The sequence below is a fragment of the Sciurus carolinensis genome, chromosome 14 (assembly GCF_902686445.1).
Source record: "Sciurus carolinensis chromosome 14, mSciCar1.2, whole genome shotgun sequence".
Taxonomy (NCBI): domain Eukaryota; kingdom Metazoa; phylum Chordata; class Mammalia; order Rodentia; family Sciuridae; genus Sciurus; species Sciurus carolinensis.
This window is the reverse complement of record NC_062226.1, coordinates 6,174,524-6,196,667: the sequence shown is the minus strand read 5'-3', so window position 1 is coordinate 6,196,667 and position 22,144 is coordinate 6,174,524. Positions and strand designations below refer to the sequence as shown.

General features: G+C 62.8%; 1 protein-coding gene across 1 annotated transcript; it reads left to right on the top strand.

Moving 5' to 3' along the window:
• The first annotated feature begins 256 nt into the window (after nt 1-256).
• On the top strand, nt 257-20,501 carry LOC124964789 (uncharacterized). The gene is made up of 4 exons (XM_047525451.1): nt 257-405; nt 14,173-14,717; nt 14,805-14,949; nt 18,689-20,501. Exons 1-4 carry the CDS (start codon nt 257-259, stop codon nt 19,119-19,121), a joined length of 1,272 nt encoding a protein of 423 aa, XP_047381407.1. The 3' UTR covers nt 19,122-20,501.
• Nucleotides 20,502-22,144: the final 1,643 nt, after the last annotated feature.

Here is a 22,144-nt window from a genome sequence, read left to right as displayed (position 1 = left end):
CAGGCACTTCCCAGGAACCCTCATCTCATTCTCTCCACCAGCAGGACGCAGGAACGACACCGCGCAGTTTCGCCCCAGTTTACAGATGAGGAAACTGAGGCTCCGAGAGCTCTCCAACTTTCCCAGAAGCGGGTCGGGGTGTGGAGTCCGGGCTGGCTCCACCCCGCGGCACCCTGCGGCCTGGGAGAGACGCGCTGGGGGAGGACAGGGCAGTGGAGGGGGAGCCGGGTCGGCCGCGGCTCCACAGGGCGGCAGGATGAATGGAAAGGGGAACGCGCGGCGGCCGAGGGCGGGCGGAGGAGGCCGGGAGGCCGGCGAGGTCGTGGAGGCCGGGGAGGCCCGGAGGCCCGCCCCGCCGGCCCTCCTGCCCCCGCCCGCCCCGCGGGCCGGCCGGGGTCTGCAGCCGTCAGCGCCGAGCGCGGCCCCGCGGCCCCGCCGAGGGATCGATAACTAATTTCGCCGCAGCAGCCGCCCCAGTTTTTTCCCGATAATTGCGCGCCAGCAGCTGCGAGCGCGGCCCCCGCCCGGCGCAGCCCCGCCCGCGCGATCAATTGACACCGCCACCGGGCGGCAGGAAAACTCATTTTTCTCTCCCTTCCCGGCTCCCGGTGGGCGCGGGCTGAGCTCCGCCTCGGGCCGGGGTCCGGCGCGGGCTGGGCGAGGAGGCTTCCAGGCCTCGGCTTCTCCGCGCCAGCAGCAGGGGCGCGGCTGGACCCACCTGGGCCCTCGGCTTTCCTGGCGGTGGCCAGCGCGGCCACCCCTGGCTGGAGGGGAAAAGCCCAGTGCGCAGGCACGCGGGCTCTGCCCACTGTGTGCCTGGTCGCCCCAAAGCCCCTGGCACAGTGCCGGGCACGCAGAGGTGCTCGGAGGCGTGAGAGGCCCGGGAAGGGCTCGGAGAGCGAGCCGCCCGGAGGGCAGGGGGCGCCTTCATCAGCCGCGCCTGGAGCACCTACTGTGCGCCAGGGCTGGCCCCGGCCGTGCTGGTGCGGCATCCCTGGCTTTGTGGAACCCGCAGTTTGTGGAAGGGACGGTAGAGAGCCCACGGGGACGCAGTAGAGGGAGAGGACCGGGGAGCCGCGCAGGAAAAGAAAGCCGGGTCCGCGCGGCCGGCGCGGCCCCAGGACCCCAGCACCAGCCGCAGGGCTCCCGCCAGAGGCCCCGCCCCGCTCCCCTGCGGAGCTGAGCTGCTGCCTCCCAAACTGCTGGCTGCTCAAGGTCGCTGGAAACCTGCAGACTTGGCGTTCTCCGAGGAGGGTGGGCAGAGGAGGGAGAGCGAGAGGAGGGAGACGGCGAGGGTGGGTGGGAGCTCTCCCTCTGGGAGAGTCCGCGGAAAGACCGAGAGAGAGGGTGGGGCTGCAGGGCAGCTGAGGATGTGCAGAGAGGGAGAACGCTCGGGCCCAGGAGCCCTGCAGGGCTCGCAAGGCACCCAGAAGGTTGCCAGCCCGCCCCTCTGGGCCACTGAGGCTCAGGACCCGGCAGGGTGCAGGAAGCTTTCCAAGGCCACAGTACCTGTAGGGGACAGAGTTTGACTCCAGGGCCCTGCTCTCAGACCTTGGAGCAGGGCATGAGGGACCAGAGAGAAAGGAAAAAGGAGAAAGAGAATCTCTGAGGGGAGGTGGGCCCACCTGCTGGCCGGGCCAGGGAGCCCTGGTACAGTGCGCCCCTCAGAGCCAGCAGGGCTTCCTGGGAGCTGCGGTCTTGTGTGACTCTGCAGGAGGGTCCAGCGCCACTGGCAGGGCGTCTGCAGCCATGGCCCCCTTCCCCAGTTTCCTAAAGCCCTGAAGGGGAATCCTAGGGCTCTGCGTGGTGGCAGGTGAGCCAGGCAGGGGTAGGGACGGTGGCTGGGGGGAAGCGGGTGTCCCCTCCCTGCCTCGACCTGCTCATCTGGCCAATGGAGCTGGCAGTGAGGTGGCGAGGTTCTGCCTGCCTGTCTGCCCTCCACCGTCAGCCTGCGCAGCCCCAGGATGAGCAGAGCAGTGAGTCAGCAGGAAATGAGAGCAGGCTGTTTCCAAGGAGGAGGCCGGCGGGGAGCCCCCTGGGCCAGGCGCTGGGGCTCAGGGCAGTTCAGAGCAGGCTCTGGCCCACCTGTTGGCCCCTTGGCCCATCCATCTGCCACCTAAAGGTTGAGCAAATGCCTTGTGAACACTCGCTCTGGGAGACCACCCTCCCCTCAACCCCACATGTCCACCCTCATCATCTTCTGGGTTACAGTCACGGAAGCACTGGGTTGGGTGTCAGGACAGGACTCTGGCCTGCTGTGTGACCCAGGCAGGCCCCTCGCCCTCTCTGTGCCTTGGTTGACCAAGGACTTTTAGTAGACTCTTCATGCTACCCAGGAGGGGATGGCTCTGGATTAATAGCAAGTCTGGGCCAAGGTCCTCCCACCTGAGATGTCACACAGCCCCTCAGTTCCCCACAAAGGCAGATGCAGGAACAGAGACCAACACTCACCTAGAGTCCCACACCTGCAGTTAGAAGGGGTGAGCTCCAGTCTGCCAAACCCCAGACCCATACCCCTTGTCTGAGCCTTTGGGCAGGACTTTAGTATTCTGGTAGGAACCAGGCCATGGGGGTGGGGGCTGAAGGGGCTCAGAGTCCCCTTGTTCTGTCCCTTGGTGGGTGGCTCTGGCTGCTGGCCATCTCTGAAAGCCCCTGAATAACAGTTGCCCAAGAAGGCCATCTGGGGAAGCCTTGGCCTCCTGGACATGCCCTGGGTCGGTGCGGCAGAGGACAAGTGCCCTTCTTTAAAGAGAAATGAACCCGGTGGGTCAGCTGGGTGGGGGTGGGACAGCCTGGTGAGGGGCTCAGGATGTGTGGTTTGGGTCCAGCCCAGCTCTGTGGCCCTAGCACTGGCCCTCGGCCAAGCTTCAGCTTCCCATCTGTAAAATGGGCAGATGGCAGTTTGATAGGAGCCGGACAAGGCGCTGAACACTCCTTTGCCTGCCCTCTGAGCCCCCGGGGTGGCGCAACCCCTCTTCTGCCCCTTTAGACCTCCCCTCCTGCCCAGCCAGAGCCACAGAACCCCACAGCCCTGCATTGGAAGGCAGTTCTGAATGCCCAGTCTGGGGAGGAGAGGCCCTACCCCCTGGGGCCAAGGGCACACTTGATGGCAAGGGAGGGTCTCAGTGGGCACCCTAGAGTGGATCCCATAGGATGTTGAGGTAGGCAGACCCGGGCAACATCCTGAGCCCAGAGCCAACAGCCAGTCCCTGGTGTGTGTCCCCAGGAGCTCGACATGTGGTCTGGGGACGGATTGATGACCCCAAGCCCTCCCTGTGCCCTTGTGGATTTGCATTCTCACAGTTTGTGAAAAGAGAGGTCCTGGCCACCTGGGGCAGGGGCGGGGGAGGGGGAGAAGGGCAGAGGGAGAGGCCTCCGGGGGGCACACAGGGGGCTCAAGGGGTCTTCGTGACACAGGCCAGGACCAGCAGGCGAAGAAAGGGGCTACCCGTCAGGTGTGGGTGAGGGTCCCCGCTGCAGCTGCCAGGCCTCTGCTGGTCTTAGTGACCCTCTTGTGCAAAGCCTGTGGGTGGCCCGGTGGGCTCAGTGGAGGGCAGGGCCCAGCTGGGGCGCAAGGGACCGGCGTAAGGAGCCGCAACCCGCGCCCTTGAGCCTCAGCCAGGGAGCTTGGTCTCTGCCCCTCCCCGGGCTCCACCTGCTCCCTGCAAACCCTGCTCACTCCCAGCGCAGAGGCCGCAACGGTAAGGCCCGCTGGCCAGCTCTCATGGGGGCCTGGGGCCTCCCCCTTTCCTCCCGGGCAGATGATCTCGAGCTGGTCCCTGGGAGCCTGGGCGCCTGGCCTCCAACTGGTGGGCACGTTTGTGAGGCTCTCTGCTGCCTCACCTGCTGCCGCGCCTCGCCGGGTGCCTAGGAGGACGCCCGCAGACCCTTCCCGCTGGGCCATCCTTCCTTTGTGGCCTGCTCTTAGAAGAAGCCAGACACAAGCAGGTGTTCGGTGGGGGGGGGAGGGGGGGGGACTGCGTCCCTCCAAATTCACTTTTGACGTCCTCACCCCTAGTGCCTCTGAAGGGACCACGTTTGGAGGCAGGGGTCCGAAGGCTTGCCCCTCCCCCAGTCCAAACGTTGAAACCCTGAGGGTTTTAAGAGGTGCTGGCCTTCGGGAGGTGGGAGGCTCCGTCCTCCTGAAGGGGTGAGTGACCTTATAACAGAGGCCCCAGGGAGTGGTCCTCCCCAGCCTCCTGAGGGGCACCTTGATCTTGCACCTCCCCCTCCAGAACTTCTGTTGTGGGAAGCCACCCAGGCTAGGGCGTTTGTCTCAGCAGCTGGCACAGACTACTGTATAGGATCCCTAAAGAGATTAGGTTGAAATGCAGTCACTAGTGGCCTAATCCAGCGTGAATGGTGTCCCTGCAAGAAGAGGACAGGAGGACCCAGGAGGTAAAGACAGAGGACACCGGAAGATGCAGGGCAAGGTGTCCACAAGCCAGGAGAGAGGCCTGCGAGAGGCCCGGGCTGCGGTTCCTTGTGGATCCTCCTTCCTGCCTCCTGCCTTCCTGCCTCCTGCCTTTCTTTTTAAGAGACAGGGTCCCGCTGTGTTGCCTAGACTGGCTCCGAAGTCCTGGGCTCAGGGGGTCCCCAGCCTCCTGCAGCCGGCTAGCTGCGGTGTTTGTTAGGGAAGCCACTGCCATCTGTTCTCATCCCCATTTCCCATGGGGACAGTGAAGGTCTTGAGAGGCAAAGGATCCCCCACCCCCGCACCTCCCCCAACCGTCACCCGGACACCTGCGGGATCTGCGGCCCGTGTGAGCTCTGGACCTGAGGTGCCCAGGAGCCAGGGTTCTCCCGACCCTCTCCCAGGATGGAGAGCCCCTCTTCCGGCCTCTCGCCCTGGGCTTAGGCTCCCTGGTGCTGCAGTGTTGAGATTTTCCAGCTCATTCCCTTCCCTCCCTCCTCTGAAGGCTCTCCTGCCAGCCTCCCTCCCTCCTCCTTCCTCCCTCTCTCTGAGCTCACCCCTCGAGGCTCTCTCTCCTGACTGCCTCCTTAATGCTGCTGCAAACCAGTCTCAGGGTGGCTTTGGGGGCTCCCCTAGAGACCACACCTCTGCCGCTGCCCGGTAAGGCGCTCCCACCAGTGCGGAGCCTGGTGCGAGGCGCTCCGTGGATCCTCTTGCTGACTCCCACCCCAGGCAGTGAGGCTACTGTTGTCTCTGTGGTATAAATGAGGAACTAAGGCCCAGAGAGGGAAGGGACTCTGCCCAAGGAGGCACAGCAATGAGTGGTGGGATGGGATTCTTCCTGGGGCACAGGACCAGCCTCTTTTCAGGAACCAAATGCGGATAATGCCGTTTAGTCCAAAATGTGGCTCACAAAAGGTTTTCCCTCAGAGCAGGTTGCAGTGGAGGGACGGCAGGAGCTGGGCATGGGGAACAGGGGTCGCCCCTCCCGCGTGGCTCTGACCCTCGCCATGGAGGAAGCTCCGTCCTGCACCTGCCCCACGCTCATTCCCGTGTCAGCCCCGACTCCTCAGGAGGCTCTGCTGATCCCCACTCCAAGGAGAGTTGCGAGCAGTAGCACCTACTGTGTGCCAGACCCCTTGCTGGGCAGCAGCAAAGGAACAGGAGCCAGCCCAGGCCCGGCGCAGGCAGAGGCAGGCGAATACAGCCTGATTCCGCAGCAGACCTAAGTCCCTGGCTGACAAGGCTGGCACAGAGTGGCACAGGCCAAGGAGGTCCCTAGCGGGGTGACGCCATCCAGGAGGCTGGGAAAGCTTCTCAGAAGAGTGGCGGGTGGAACTGTCAAGGATGAGCGCCACCCAGGTGACGGGGAAGAGCAGCACTGCAGCTGGAGGGAACAGCATGCCCAGTGGCCCGTGCAGCGGGAGCCTGGGAGCCTCCAGCACAGAGAAGGCCCGGCGAGCTGGACCGAGGCCGCGGGACAGGCTGGAAAGGCTCTTGAGGGCTGAGCACGCAGGCCTTGTGACCACGGTGACTCTTGGGCTCAGTGGTCTAGCACTTGCCTAGCATGCACGACGCCCTGAGCTCCCTGCCCAGCACCACGAAGACAGATGAGTAAATACGCTTGTCTCTGTCCTGCACTGGCTCGTTCTCCAAGGCCCCTCCGAGTGGTGGGGAACAGAGCCTGGAGAAAACCAAGAGGCGAGCCGGTGGTGACCACGCCTGCCATCCCAGTGGCTCGGGAGGCCGAGGCAGGAGGATCTCCAGTTCAGAGCCAGCCTCAGCAAAGGCGCTAAGTGACTCAATGAGACCGTCTCTAAATAAAATGCAGAATAGGGCTGGGGACGTGGCTCAGTGACCAAGTGCCCTGAGTTCCATCCCCGGTACCCTCCCCCGAAAAAAGAAAGAAAGCCAAGAGGCTGGTGCAGGGTCCAGACCACTGGTCACAAGGGGCATGGCCAGCATGGGTGTTCAAAAGAGAAAAAGGCTCAGGACAAAGCACAGCAGGGACAGGACCATCCAGCCCTCACCGCCAAGCTGGAGGGACCTCGGGGACACCTACTTCATGGACCTGGTTGACAGATAAGTAAACTGAGGCCCAGGGACAGGAAGTGCTAAAGCGACGTTGCCACTGATTCATCTGACACTTACTGAGCCCCTGGGGGCGGGGGTGCAGAGCTGGGGAGACAGACCTGTCCTGCCCCATCGGGGCAGGCTGGGGACAAACAGCAGGTCCTGAGCTCGGGAAGAAGGAAAGGAAACAGGGAGGGGAGGGGAAACGCTGACACCAAGGGCAAAATCAGGCCTCCTTTTTTTTTTTTTTGCAGGGGGTCCTGGGCCACTGAGCCACATCCCAGCCCCATTTTGTATTTTATTTAGAGTCAGGGTCTCACTGAGTTGCTTAGCACCTCACCATGGCTGAGGCTGGCTTTGAACTGGAGATCTCCTGCCTCAGCCTCCCAAGAGGCTGAGGTTACAGGCATGTGCCACCGTGCCCGACTCCATCTGATTTTATTATCATGGTTACATCATCATTTATTTTTTACTTCTGTTACATACTAGGCACGACTTATGTCATCATTATTAATTGATTAATTTTTGATACTGGGGATTGAACCCAGAGGTGCATTACCACCGAGCCACATCCCCAGCCCATTTTATTTTTTATTTAGAGACAAGGTCTCACTGAGTTGCTTAGGGCCTCACTAGTCGCTGAGGCTGGCTTTGAACTCACGGTCCTCCCGCCTCAGCCTCCTGAGCTGCTGGGATTACAGGCGTGCGCCACCATGCCTGGCCAAAATCATGCTTTCTGAGTGTTTTCCGTTGCCAGACATGTGTCAAGCCCATCAGCTGCCGTTATGTCCTTTTACAGATGCCAGGATCAGGGTCAGAGAGGTGGAGTGACCTGCTGGAGCCCCACAGCCTGGGCTGCCTGCTCCAGGCCTCGGCAGAGGCAGCACAGGCAGCAGCCTGGGCAGGATGTTGGCTCAGGCTGGGCCCCGCCCACCTTCCCCCAAGGCCTCCTTTGACCTCTTCCAGGCCGGTCAGGAGCTGGCGGATGCAGGACAGAAGGGCGCTGGGCGGGGCATCCTGTGGTGACCCTGGGAGGTCTCTGCCCCTCCTCCCATTCAGTGGAGGGGCCCAGGCTGGAGGCGCAGGTCACAGGGAGGTCAGGGAGGAGGAAGGAGCAGAAGGAGCTGGCACTACAGGCCACGAGCACCCCTCCTCCCGTCCCTACGCCAGGGCCACCTCAGCCCCTCCAGCGCCCTCCAAGGCGGGTCCTGGCCCGTCCCTGGTCCCCAGCACTAAAAGCAGGAGCCCACCTCTGCACCCCCTGCTGCTGCTCAGCCACCCTGAGCAGGGCCTCGCTCATCCGTCCATTCAAGGAAAGTGCCCCAGCCCCTGCCGGGCCAGGCCCCTTGCCGGGCACCAGGGACAGGAGAATGAGGTGGGCTGGGTTCCAGTCCTCAGGGACATGTGGCCTGTACGAGAAGAGGGACATTCTTGAGGCTTATTATAGACGTGGTTAGAGCCAAGGTCAGCAGCACCCAGAGGGGCAGGACGGGACGTCTCCCTCTCTACACCCCCAGCCCCCAGGCTGAGCTTGGGACCACCGGGCTCAGCGGCCCTGAGGAAGAGGGACCCAGAGAAGCCCGGCAACTCTCTCTTCACGGACGGTTCCCATCTCTCTTGTCACCTCGGGGTTTCCTGCTGGCCCTGCAGGCTCGCTGCAGGTCTGGTGGGTGTCACAGGAGCTCCAGAGGAGGACCCCCACCCAGGGAGGCCTGGTGCTGCTCCCCTGCCCTTGACCTTTGACCACTCACAGAGCAGGGCCACACCCCACTCTTTCCAGAACAACCAGGGCTGGCTGAGAGCGGGCAGGGGGCTGCCGAACCCTCCGCATCAGTGTCCCCTGGCTGCCGGAACTAAGGACCACAAATGTAGTGGCCTAAACGACACAGATTTGTTCTCTGACAGTTGGGAGGTCAGAGGTCCCCAGGTGAGGGTGTCTGCAGCGCACGTGCCCCCCGGGAAGTGGGCTCGCTTTTTGAGCTTCTCGAAGCCACCTGCTTTCCTTGGCTTGCGGCCCAGTCTTCCTCCTTCAGAGCCTGCAGTGCAGTGGGCTTTCTGTCTCTTACAAGGACCCCTGTGACCACAGCAGGGCCCATCTCCCAGCCTGACTGATTCCTAGTGCATCTCTGCCTAACCCAGCTGCCCCACACTGCCCCGAACAGGAATGGAAACCAAATTAGTCCATTTTCTCTTGCTATAACAAAAGAACTGAGACTGGGTAATTTATTTTAAAAAGAGTTTTTTTGTTGTTGTTGTTGTTTTGTTTTTTTTGGTGCTGGGGATCGAACCCAGGGCCTTGTGATTTCAAGGAAAGCACTCTACCGACTGAGCTATCTCCCCAGCCCCAAAAGAGGCTTATTTAACTCACAGTTTCAGAGGTTCAAAGTCCAAGACCAGGTAGCCCCATGGGTGCAGCCTCTGGGGAGGGCATCACAATGGCAGGAGCAATCGCAAAAGAGATTGCATGACAAGACAGGGAGCCAGAGAGACTCAGGGCCCAGGCCCTCTCTTTCTACAACAATCCCTTCTCTGGGGAACTAGGGAGTGGCTGGGGAACTACATGGCCTCTTCTGAGGGCAGTGACCTTGACCTAATGACCTCCCTAATGACCTTCCTTCCCCTCAAGTCACCCTGGGACTGAACTTCTATACCTGAGCTTTTGGGAGACACATGCTAACCATTTTCAAACCACAGCAGGGCCCATCACCACAGCTAGGGGACAGGGAGTCCCTGCCCAGGCCTCCTGGGAAGACAGCAAGATGCTCCCTGGGCCAGACCCGAGTCCTGCAGTGGCCCGAGGCCTGACTGCTCTGGGGGACAGGTGCCAGGAGCTGGCCACCCAGGGCCCTTGGGACTCCAGGCTCCCTCCCCAGGGGAGAAGGGCACCTACAGGGAGCCAGGAAATCCCTGCTCTGCCAGGTACCCACTGGCCATCCAGGGCCACTGCTGCTCCCCCTCGAGCTTCAGGGCCCATTTGGAAGATGGGGACATTGTGACACCTTCCTACTGGGTCATGGGGACTTTGATACAACTTGCTGGGCAGGTGCTGCGTACAAGGAACAGCTCACAAGATGGCCATGCCTGTGATCCCAGCCACTCAGGAGGCTGAGGCAGGAGGATTTCAAGTTTGAGGCCAGCCTCAGCAACTCAGTGAGGCCCTGTTTCAAAATAAAAAAAACTAGAAAAGGGTTGGGGATGTGGCTCAGTGGTAGCGTGTCTGCCCAGGATGTGTGAAGCCCTGGATTTGATCACCAATACCTAAAAAAAAAAAAAAAAAAAATTCAGGACCCTGGGCACAAAGTCACTCAATAGGTAGATGTCCTTCACAGGGTTCGTCCCTGCCTGGATCCTGGAGAGGCCACAGAAAGTGGAGCTGAGCCCTCCTGCAGCTCCAAGTTCAGCACCAAGCCAGCACTGGGGCCATGACACCAAGTGTGCAGGTAACCACTCCCTCCCTCAGTTCCTGGCCCTCCCGGACCCCGTCCCACTCTCCCTTCCCTCCCCACCCACTCTGGTGGGCGTGACTTCTGCACCCCAGTGTTTGGCGCAGAGCAGGGGTCCTTAACCTGGGGCGTGCTGGGACAGAATTCAGTGCATTCACGAAGCAGGCGGGAAGGGTTCCCGTTTTCACTAACGTCGAACTCGGGCTGAGCAGCTCCCTCGTGACGGAGGTGCCCAGGGGACCCAGCAGCCAGCAGCACTGCAGCCCTGACCCCACGGAGGTCAGCGGGAGCTGCCAGCCACTCCAGAGCGGGTGCAGCTTTCTAAAACCTCACCCTCCGTCCTCCGCTTCAGAGCCACCACTGGGTCTTAGTAAAGAGGAGCCTTCCTGTGGCTACATCACCAGTGCGTGTGTGCGTGTGCGTGCGTGTGCATGTGTGCGCGTGTGCGTGTGTGCGCGTGTGTGCGCGCGCGCATGTGCTGCTGGGGACTGAATCCAGGGCCGTGTGCACGTGCGGCAAACACTACCACCTGAGCCGGACCCCCAGCCCCGACACACGTGGCTTTAAGAGCCATCTCTGTGGAGGCCTTGATAGCTGCATTTCAAGTTCCTTGGTTTCCTGCCTCCCCCTAGGTGTTCGTTATGCATTTACAAACAAGGCAGGGCATAATGTGCCACTAGATGCCCCGGAAGGTGGCAAAGTGAAGATCCAGAGCACCCCCGACCCCCACTGCAGAGAGAGGCGCTGGGGAGGAGGTAGGGCCCTCGGGCTTCCCAGAGCACAGCCAGAGACTCGAGGGAATCAGACGGGGCCTGGCAGGCAGGTGACCAGTGTCCACACCAGGGCCGAGAGGGGAGGAGAGTGCAGCCGCTGGTTGTCTGGGCCTCTCTCCCTGATGGCTGAGGCCACAGGCTGGAGGCCATGTTGTCACAGAGTCCCTGTGCCACCAAGCTCAGATTGAGTAGGAAACCTCCCCAGGAGGAGCCCTTGGTAGACACCCAGGCAGAAGCAGCCACTGCTCACGAGAGGGTCGCTAGCCGGGCAACACCCAGGGCTCCTTGGGGACCAGGTCAGAGCCTGTTCCTGCCCCGTGTCAGGACCAGGTCATAGCAGGGGTCTTGGTGGGGCCATGCTGGCCCTGCACTGCCCTGGGAGGCCTTCCTTCACTCCCACTCAGTCCTGGACTCTGGACCCCCTGACTCTCTGGAACCTTCCATCAGAGCTGCCCCCGTCCCATCCAGTAGCTGGCCTCTCCGAGCCCTCTTGGATCCGTCCTGCCTTGGGCCAGGCCCAGGGGCAGAGGGAGGAGTGCATGCTGACAGGTGCCTAATTCACTCATGGGCACATGGAGTCAAGAGCAAACCCAGTCGGGATCATCATTCACTATGCCGCTATTAGTAGGGCCCACAGAGAAGCAGAGGAACATTAGCTCTGGCCCCAGGTGGCCCCAGATTCAAATCCCAGCTCTTCTAGTTTCTAGAGGGGTGGCCTTGGGCAGGCAGTCTGACCAACACTCTTCCTGACCATGCCCACCTCGACAGTGATTCCAACCATTAAATGAACAGATACAAAGTAAACATTGAGTGTGCCTCAGCTGTCATGACGATGTCGAGGAGGTGGGGGCCGTGGCAGAGTCTGCTGGGTCTCTTCTTTCCTCCTCCATAAGAACAGCATCCCTCTGTCTGCAACTGGGTGCATGGCTGCCTGGCACAGAGACTACATTTCCCAGCCTCCTGTGCAGTTAAGTGTGGTCACGTGACCAAGGTCTGGCCAATGGAATATGGGCAGAAGTAATTTGTCCCTCTTCCTGGGAGCTTTCTTTAGAAGACAGGGGTGACACCTTTTCCTCTTCTCCTCCTTTGGGCTGACCCGAATGTGGACACAGAGGCTGGAGCTGGAGCAGTGATTGTGCGCTGTGAGGTGGAGGGTGCGTGTTGAGGGCGGCAGAGCAATAAGAGTGGAGACCAGGTTCCCAGGACCCCGTGCCAGCTCTGGACCACCTGTATTTATGTGAACGAGAAATGAAGCCTTTCTTGTTAAAACCACTATAATTTGAGGTCTGCTTGCTTTTTAACCCCCTGCCTTTCTTTTCTTCCAGTGCTGGGGACAGACCCCAGGGCCCAGTGGCTCTACTACTGAGCCACAACCCAGCTCCTGAATCCTTCCTAACTCAGGCACGGCGTGAGCAAGGCGCACAGTCCCTGCCTTCCAGGGCTTAGTCCTTCTGTGGGGAGAGACAATAACCATGTAACGAAGGGGGCATTAGGAGCCATTGAGGGAAGAGCCACGGAGGAGGGACAGGGAGGGGGAGGTGCTGGCCACCTGTGAGGATGCTGAGCTCCGCACAGGGGCAAGCATCCCTGCAGAGGCCCACGCAGTCAGGAGCTTGGAGGGAGCCCCACGCCTAGCCCTGCCTCTCTCCGACTGTGGACCTGGGAAAGCCACTGTCTCTCAGAGCCAAAGGGCTCAGCAGGTAGCTGACACACAGTAGGTGCTTGATGAGAGATGACTGTTTTGGAGGAAACCATGGAGGGGCACAGCCCGGGAGGACCTGGGAGGTCTTCAGAGGGGAGGGACACGTGGGCTGGGGGCGAGGACCCAGGCAGCCAGTCTCCGCCCAGCTCCTCAGAGTCCGGCTCTGACTTTCTCCATTGCAGTCTCTGGCCGATCATTCCAGGGGGTCTGAAAGCTAGGCTGGGACTTTAATCTCAACTCAGCCCTCCTGGGGGTCCCCTCAGTTGAGTGGGGACATCCTGGGCTGGTTTCCACAGACTCGGGGGCCCTGCTCATCCCCTGACTCCGCCTTCGGCCCTGCCTTGCCCCCTCTGCAAGTCCATCCCCTCCGCCACTCACTCAGGCCACTTCCTCCAGGAAGCCTTCCCTGACGTCTGTGGCTGGGCCCCGCCTCCTCTGGGCCACCTTGGCCTGGCCACCCAGCACATGTTGGTGGGTCTATGGCAGCGTGGGGCGCAGGCCGGCAGGGAGTAGGCACGTTGCTGCTCTCTGCTGTTAAGGGAAGACGGGAGCGAGCAGTCCTGGCAAGATGGGAAAGGAGCGGGCCTGGGAGGGGTGACTCCGGCCTGCCACCCAGGCTAAGGCCTCCGTCCCCCTTCTCTCTCCTCCCCTGCCGAAACTGGCGGAGGGTGGAAGTCGGAGAGGTGGCAGGGGGCTTCTGCCAGAGTAATGGGGTGGGGCCAGAAAACTGGAGCTGGCAGGAGGGGAGTCTGGAAATCACTGGTCCCCCGCCCAGGCCACAGCTCCTGCAGGCAGCAGGGCCACCCCGCACCTGCCCAGCCCCTCACTCTCCCGCCTCTGGGGGCAGACTGAGCTGGATTTGGGGTGGGCATGTGCCAACCAGGCCTCTGGTGCCATGTGCACAGAACACCCGTTCCTAGGAGGGGACACGGAAAGCTGCCCTGAGCCCTGAGGTCACTTTGCTTCTGCAGTTAACATACTGAAGCCCCCTCCCTCCCTGTGCACCAGCAAAGGGCGCTGAGTCCTCTGGATGCAGGAGGCCCTGAACCGAGCCCTAGGCTGGGGCTCCTCTCTCTTGACTGTCCTGAGTCCTGAGACCTGGCACAGCCACCTCAGTCACCAGCTATGGGACCCGGACTTCCCTGGGCCTCAGTGCCCTTATCTGCAACTCGCACCCAACACTTTGCAGCCCCAGGTGCTGGAAGGGGCCCAAGAAATCAGCTAGCCCCCTGGGCCAGGAGAGGGTTCCAGCAGGGCTGCATGGGAGATGCGGGCAGAGACCTGGCCCCTGGGGCTGCCAGAGGTGGAGACCAGGTTGACCCAGGCAGAGAGAAGGGCAGGCTGGAGGCAGCAGTGGGGACACAAGGGTCCCCCTACTTTGTGACCCGAGGTGCAAGGAGGAGACAGGATGGTGTGTGGACCTGAACTAGGACCTGAACTCGAAGCTGCTGCCCTCGGGTTGGCCTGTCCCCAAGGCTTGGTAGTATATTCAAGCACCATTATCTCAGAGTTCACCCCAAGCTGTCCAGGCTGGGACACTGGAGGACCCGGCCCCCAGAGCTCCCTTCTGAGGTGTGGGGCTGGGTCCCTGGGCACCAGGCAGGAAGAGGGCCCAGAGAAGAGGGAACCGGGTTCAGGGAGGTCCACAAGTCCCTCACACCTCCGGGAGGGTCCTGAGGCCTGGGAGGCGAAGACTGGAGGGAACCGTGTGCCGGGCCCAGGCCAGCCATGTCTGCGGCCACCAACGTCCTGGCCTCCCGGGTCAAGGGGGAGGCGGCGGGGCCTGGAACGCCGGGTCACCGGCTTCCCGGCTCCTGGGGCGTGGCCTGCCCTGCGGAGGGCTGTGGCGGGACCCCCAGTACCGCGGTCCGGGAGGGCTGCGGGGCCGCGGCTGCCTTTCAAGTCCGCCTCGGGAGTCCCGGCCCGGGGGCGCGGACATCAAAGCCGCGGGCCGGCAGAGCGGGCGGCGCAGGGCGGCTTCGCGGCCCCTTTCATCCCCGCGGCGCGCAGATTGCGGAAGGGCCTGCGCCTGCCCCCGGGCGAGTCCCCGCGGCGGCGGGAGGACGAGCTCGGCCGGGAGGGGCCGCTTGGCCGGGCGACCTCGCGCCAGCCCCTGCCGGCCTCTGGGCCCAGCCGCCCTGCTCAGGAAGCCCTGGCACGGGTCTCGGCGGAAGGGGGAGTTTGGGGAAGGGGCCTTCGGGAACATTCTCAGCCTTTGGATGGCTGCATAGAAGCAGAGCTGAGCAGCGCGGGGCTACCTCGGGGCGCCTGCCCTCACCCCCCACCATCGCTCCGCACAGCCCCAGCCCTGGGTCGGCCTTGTCCCTGCCTCCCCGTCCCTGGGCCTGGGCTTCCTAGAAGGACAGGGTGGACACTGAGCGTCCTCCCTCCATTTTCAGCCTTGAGTAGCCTGGGGACGGCCCTGCCTTCAGCCTGCAAAGACCACAGTAGAGGACCGCGCCTGCCCTTGTCGCCATTCTCAGCTGCTCTCAACCTCTCTCCCCGCACTGATCTATGCAGTAGATTAAGGTCATCCTTTCTCAGGTGAGCAGAGAGGGGAGGTGACTTGCCCCAGGTCACACAGCCAGCAGGGAAAGTGGAACCCGGTGCAAGATCCTTGAAGAGGATGCCCGTGGATGCTTTCCTCTGACCTGCATGCATCATGGGGTGAGGGTGGGCTGGGAATAATGGAAGCAGATGTTGGGAACTCAGAGAGCAACCACCATGAGAGGCAGGTGCACGCCGCAGCCCATTCTACAGATGGGGAAACAGAGGCACCAGGAGGTCACACTGCCTGCTGAGCACAGAACTGGGTACCAACCTAGAGTTTTTGACGCCAGAGACTCGAGGCCTAGCTACGCTACCACCTCTGGAGTGAGGACAGGGGCCATGCAGGGAACGTCCCCACGGAGCCCCACCGGGAGCTGCTGGGTGGACGAAGCTGGACACGCCCGACTGGGGGGCAGTCTCACTGGACCAGACCGAGTCAGAATTTGAACCCAGCCTGTCCGGCTCCTGAGGTGCCCCCCAGCCTGATGCTACAGCATTGGCAAGGCAGCCGCGGTCCCTCCCCTGTGGGTGCGGAGCCCTTGAGGGTACCGGGCCTCACCTGCCGAGAGGGCAGCCTCCATAGGTCCCCCAGGACACCAGGTGTCCCCAGGCTGGAAGGAGGGATGTGCCAGCCATCCTGCAGACGCTGCCTGGCCTGAGCTCAGGACTCCTCCCCAGAGAACCAGGTACGCACGGAAGCTAGGGCCGTGAGGTGAGCATGGGCCTAACCACAGAGGGAGCACAGAGAAGCGTCAACGGCGGGCGCCAGGGGGCCACCGAGGCATGGGCGAAGCAGGGACGTGCCCACAGCGGGACCCGCCTCTGGGCCAGGCTGTGTGTCCGGCCTGTTCAGTCTCTGCTCTGGGAGCTCAGCGTCTGCAGAGTCCTCTGCACCCCAGATCCCTGCCACCACCGTCCAGTTCTGACTGAGAACCCAGGACCCCTGGCTCCGAGGGGCGGCCTCCCCAGGAGGCGGCCTCTGATGTGAGAGGGGTCGGTGGGGCTACAGGAAGGGCACTCAGGGTGGAGCTCAGGATGTGCAAAAGTCCTGAGCGTGCAGCGGAAGGGGCAGCCCAGGCCTGCTGCTGGAGCGTGGAGCAGCTGGGCGGGAGGAGGAGCGGGCAGAGCAGGGATCTTGGGCTGGGAGTGGCCTGCTTAGCGGGTGTTGGCTTGGGGAGCCAGGAATCTAGGCTGCCCTGACCAGGCCGGGCACGCAGGACTTGAGGCCACAGGAGGAGCTGGCTGAGTAGGGAGAGGGGGCTCTGCTGCTTGGCTCCTGAGGCCTAGGGAGGGCAGGAGGTGGGAGGGAGAATTCGCAAGTTAGATTTACCTTCCATTCCACTGAACCACCAAACGCTGCTGGAAAATGGCACTAGGGTCTGACTCGACTGCCTGGCAGGTTATTTCCTGTCCCCCCAGCCAGAGGCCCTGCCCTGGCTCTGGCCTGGCCAGCCTTCTGCCCACACAGGCCTGGCAGGACCAGAGGCTCCCCAGACGCGATGCCGGCTCTTCTCAGAAGCCTGCTGTGGACAGGGCTGGCTGCTCCTCCCCAGGAGGAACAGGCTGAGGTGGGGTGAGCAAGTCCTCCAGGTCTAGGCAGGGGGAGGGGACAGCCGGCAGCCTGGAGGAGGGAGGGGGAGGGAGGGGGAGGCAGAGGAGAAGGGAGAGAGGGAGAGAAGAAGGAGAGGGAGGGAGGGAGGGAGGGAGAAGGAGAGCAGTGAGGGGGAAGGGGAGGAGGCAGAGGAAGGGGAGAAATGAGGCAGGAAAAGACAGGGGAGGGGGAGGGGGGAGAAGGACAGGCGGCTGGCAGGCTGCTGCTGGCTGGCATCGCTGGCGAGGGCTGTCCCACTGTCTGGAAGGGCCCTCACGGTAACATCAGCCCCTACCTGCTTGCTGGCCCTGTGCCAGGGGATCTCCAGGTGGGTCTCACCTGAGGCTCACAAAGGATTGGGTTTCAGTCACCCAGGCAGTGGGGCTGAAGGCCCCCAGGCAGGGGCTCCGGGGTGGAGAGTCTGTGTGTGTGTGTGTGTGTGTGTGTGTGTGTGTGTGTGTGTTAGGTTAGCAGTGCAGACCTGGGCCAGACTGGCTGGGCTTGGATTCTGGTTAGTCTCTTTCCTGCTGTGTCACCTTGGGTAAGTGATCCAACCTCTCTGTGTCTGAATCATGAAAAATAAGGGAGTCTAAGAAATCTCACGGCATGATGCCTGGATTTTAGCTCCTATGACTATTCCCCAAAAGCAGACTGTGGAATTCCTTTAGAAAAGGGTTCTGAATTGGAAGGAGGGGTTTGTGGGTGTGTCTCAAAAGAGTCTAGAAGCTTCTGGAATTCATTGCAAGGTGTTGTGCATAGGGACATTTTCTTGGACAGATGCATCCTGCCCCCATCAAGCCAAAGTTCATTCTCATGCAACTGTCCCCTGTCCCCAGGCTGGCAGGGGCAGGTGGGTGCTGCTGTCCTGCAGACCTACCACAGGCACAGGCACAGGGGAGCAGCGTGCTGGGGAGGGAGCCCAGGGCCCCGGGCAGGCCAGGCAGGGTCTCTGCCACTGAGCCACGTTCCCAGTCCCCTGGTGGGATATTTTTAGGGCTGAGACAACACAGCATCTTGCAGCTCCCTGTTCTGTGGTGGGAACACAGGAAAACAGATCTCAGAGGGGCTCCTGATGAAAACACGGTGAGTAAGTGCTGGGAGCCCAGGTGGAACCAAGAGCCACAGCCCCAGGCCCACCTCAGCCCTCCCTGGCCAGCAGGCTGTCCTGCGCACCAGGAGCCTTGGCTTGGCATGACAGTAACCAGGACCTTGGGTACCAGGCGCCAGTACCTGCCCTGCCCTGGTTCCAGCTTGACCTCAGCCTAGCCAGGACTACAGCCAGCTGGGAGGGTCCTTTGCCCAAATCTCACCTGTTGACGTGGGGGCTTCCCCCTCTGGCACTAGGGAGCTGAGATGTTGGGAGTCAGACCCCTGAGGGGAGTCACAGTCAAGGTTACAGTGTTGGTTTGGCTATGTGACCCTGGCGCAGTGGCTGCACCTCTCTGTGCCTCCTGTGGAAAATCACAGACCTTCCTTCACCCCCTCCCCTGAAGCCCTTGCAATTGGGGAGGAGGGCACACAGTGTCCCACAGGCACATTGAGTCAAGGCCAGGCTCCTGCACAGGCTACCAGAACGCCCCCACTTGCCGTGTGACACTCTGGGTCAGTTTTTCCATCTACACAATTCAGTGACCTTGAAAGAGCCTTTTATGGTGGTTAGATTGTGAGGGAGGAGCTGAGCACCAGAGAGAGCAGAACGTGTGTGAAATCCACACTGAAGCAAAATCCACGCGTGTGCGTGCCCCCAGGTGGGCGGGCCCGGAAGGTACTGGAAGGGGGCTTTCTCCTCTCCGCGCCTGCTCCTGTCTGTGCCTCCCCAGTGCAAGGAGGGGTACTTCAGAAGTTCTCTAGGGCCTTGCTGGTCCTGACCACTGCCCGATGCCAGCCACCACCCAGGGAGGTGTCCTGAGGAGTCTGGGGGCCCCTGACAAGGCTTTGGGGTCCGGCAGGACCAAGGCCACTCCTTGCCGTCATCTCCAGCCTCACTCCCGCCCCTGAGCCCCTGCGGCCCCCCACCGCCCTCCGCTGGGCCCCAGCGCGGCACAGGCTAGTGTCCAGGTCCAGGGCGCCACACAATTGGTGGGGTTCAGGGCCAAATGGGAATGCAGAGTCTCTTACTCATAAAGTGCCACACATTTCAAGATGGCAGCAGCGGAGCATGAAACCAGCTCGGGCCGCACCTGGGCAGCATCCATCTGGGACCGTCCACCAGGACTGGTGCAGGGACAGGAAGCCCACTGCCTCCCTCATAGCCGATACACAGCCGCTCAAGGACTGCCTTCCGGAAGGAGCCGGGGCGGGCAGGCCGGGGTCTGCTGACTGCGGGCCTGCCCTCAGAGCCTTGCGTTCTGGACAAGGGACTCAGACCTGCTTCCTCGAGGACACCTCAGCCTCGGGGGTGCGCAGCTGTGTGGCACTGGCCAAGCACTTGGCCTCTCTGTGCCCTGGTTTCTTTGTCTACGGGGACATGTCTACTTCCCAGAGTTGTGCCCTCTTTGAAGGGGAGGTGAGCTCTCGGCGTGGGAGTGTGCACACAGCACACTCGTGGCTCTTTGCGATTTCCGCTGGGCCCTGAGCTCTGGGAGGGCCGGCCAGGTCCCCCTGGCCCTCGTGCATCCCAGGTGCCTGTGAACATTGCAGAACTGCCTGTGGCTATACAGGGGACCAGCCAGCCTGCGAGGAGCGTCCCTCTGGACAACATGCTTCTGGTGCAGGAGATTCCTGCAAGTCTTTTGGGGTCACTGGATCTTCAGTCACCAGAGCTGGAAGTCTGCTCAGAGCCCAGCAGGGTTCCTGGGAGTTCAAGGGCATGTCCCAAGTCCCACAGCTAGGGAACCCCCAGCAGGGGAGTTGTTGAGGGTTCTCCAGCTCCACCGTGGGGGGACAGACAGCTGCTCCTCATACCCCAGGCTGGCTGCTGGGGAGAGTTCCAGAGCCGGGGGGACACCTGGCCTGGCCTGTGATTCTGAGCCGATTCTGGCTGACCCTGCCCAGCACCCAAGTCTAACTCCAATGGGCCCAAATTGTGCAGTGAATGTCACTTGTGCTGCTGGGGCTGCCTGGAGGCGGCGACACGGGTCTGCACGTCTGCACGGAAGAGTTTCACCTCCTCCCACAGGAGCCCTTGGAAGCTGCAGACCATCTGCCACTCAGGGCAGATTCAGGAGGTAATGACAGAAGGACCCAGAGAGGCAGAGGGCAGGACTGCGTGTGCTCCCGTCCTGGCGGGGAGACTCCAGCCTGCCCCTGCCTCCCCCACACCTCCCCCCTCCCTCCCCGTCTGGCTCTGACCACGCCCACCTGCTGCTGTCAGAGGGTTGGGACCCTCTGGTCTCTCACAGCCACAGCACCCCTGGCTGGCTCCTGGAATTGCCCACGGGGGTCCCGTCCCCAGCAGACTGCAGGCTCCCCAGGGCAGGCCAGGCATTCTGCACCCCTGCGAGCTCGGCCCGCGCGTGCGTGGGGGGCGCTCCGTGCCGCCATCCACTCCGGTGGCTGCAGCACAGCCTGGTGGCTTCTAAGAAGCAGAGGTCACTCTTGGCAGTCTGGGCCCCATGGCAGGCTCTGGTGAGGGTTCCCTCCGGGTCGCAGAGGGCTGGCTTCTTGCTGCGTCCTCGTCCTCGATTGGCCAGCTAGATGGCTGCCCTTCAGAGGGCGCTCCTCTCGTGGGGAGGCGCCGCTCTCGCGACCCCATGCCTTCCTGGCCCCGTCCTCAGACTGCCACCCGGGACTAGAAGCCAACACAGGAACCCAGGACAGTGTGTGACCGTCACTGAGCCACGGGGCACCCGCCTGCGGCTGGCTTTGCTGGGCTTCCACATCTCCAGGGGTCCCCTTGCCCCACCTCTCCCTCTGGTCCCCCTGGAGTCCGCCTGCCCTAGAGGGACCCCTTGCTCTGTTCCGCTTGTCTGATTCCACATTCCTGCCAACCCCACCTGCTCCTAATAAACCTCTTCTCCCGACCTGCCCTGATTCTCCCTGCCTAGGACGGCGCTGCATGCTGCGGGCAGGGGCTCCCGCGCCCCGCCCACGCACCCTGGAGAGCCCCCCGCAGTGCTGTCCGTGGAGGGCTGAGTTGGAACGCGGGCTCCAACACTCGGTAACTGTGTGACCTTGACGAGAGCTGGGCCTCTCTGGGCTGCAGTTTCCCCACCAAGTGGCTCTGCTGAGAGCAGCTTTTCAGACCACTCCTGGGTGTGTGGTGAGGGCTGTGTGGGAACCCCTGGGGCTGATGCCGCTCGGCTCCTCACAGACCCAGCGTGGGGAGACCCCAGCCTCTGAGGGTTCTGTTTCCTTGTCAGCAAGGGGACAAAGCAGCGCCTTGCTGGGCTGCGGACGCTCTGAGGTGGGAGCACCGTGGAGAAAGGAGCAGTGACTTTCCTGTCGCCCCTCCCCCCTGCACCCCCCACGTAGACCCAGGGTCCGCCCTCACTGGTCTGGCCCTGAGGCTGCCAGTGCCCAACCACGGGTCTGGGGACCAAAGGCTGGGCTGCGGCTGCTCACAGTGAGGTGGTCGGAAGGTGCCCCCATCCTTCCCCCAGTGGCTCGGGCAGCCTGAATCTGGGGGAGCAGGAATTTTCCAGCCTTCCCGCCATGCCCCTCCCTGGAGCCCAGGCTGGCAGGTGGCCAGCCCTAAGCGGAAATGTACCAGTGAAAAGGCCCTGTTGGAACCCTGGGGGGAGGGGGGGTCAGGGTCACAGGAGGGAGGGTGAGAGATCTAGGACTGGGGACAGCAGAAGGTGCCCATTCCCTCTTCACCCCCATCTTGGTCACCCCAAGTTCTGGTTCTGCTTGCAGCAGGGGTTACGGTGCTGGGCAGCCAGGTACCTCCCCAGGCCAGAGGCCAGAGGTTCGAGGGAAAGTACCTGAGGCCTCCAGGTCAACGCGTGATCCCCAAATATGGGGGCTGGGGTGCCCGAAAGGCCCTGGCTGTAAGCGTGGGGCGCCAGGCACAGGGCTGCAGGTGTGCACAGGGGTGTCTGTGAAGTGGCATCTGTGAGGTGTCTTTGAGGGGCGTGCTGCCTTCCTGAATGCGCTGTGGAGTGCGCCCCTGCCCACGGCGCGCCTCCCTGGTGTGTGCACTGCGTGGCGTGCGCGTGTGGCGTGTGCCCCTCCGCGTGGGGGTGCTGTTCCTCTAAGTGGTGCGGGTCGATGTGCCTGTGGGTGTGGCGCGCGTCCCCGCGTGCGTGTCACTGTGCCCGCGCGTGTCTCCGCACGTGTGTGCGATCCGTGGGTTGCGGCGCGCGTGACTCGGCGTCCTCTGGTCGCAGCCTCCACGTCCGGTCCGTGGCGCAGGGCAGGAGGAGACCGGCGGGAGGTGGCGGCCCGCAGGGTCCTCTCGCGCGGCGCCCGAACCCCGCAACCGCGCCCGGAGAGCACCGGCTGGACCCGGCGCTGGGCGCGGCCTCGGCCTCCAGGCTGGGTGCCCTCCGCGCTGCCGCGGCTGAGCAGTTTAGGGTCCGCAGCTTCGGCGACGACGGCGACAACAAAGCGCGAGAGAGGCAGGGGCGTGCGCCTCCCGGGCCGGGCCGCGGCGCGGGCAGGTGCGGCGGAGGGACGCAGCGGGCTGGCGCGCAGGAGGGGAGGCGGCCGCGCAGC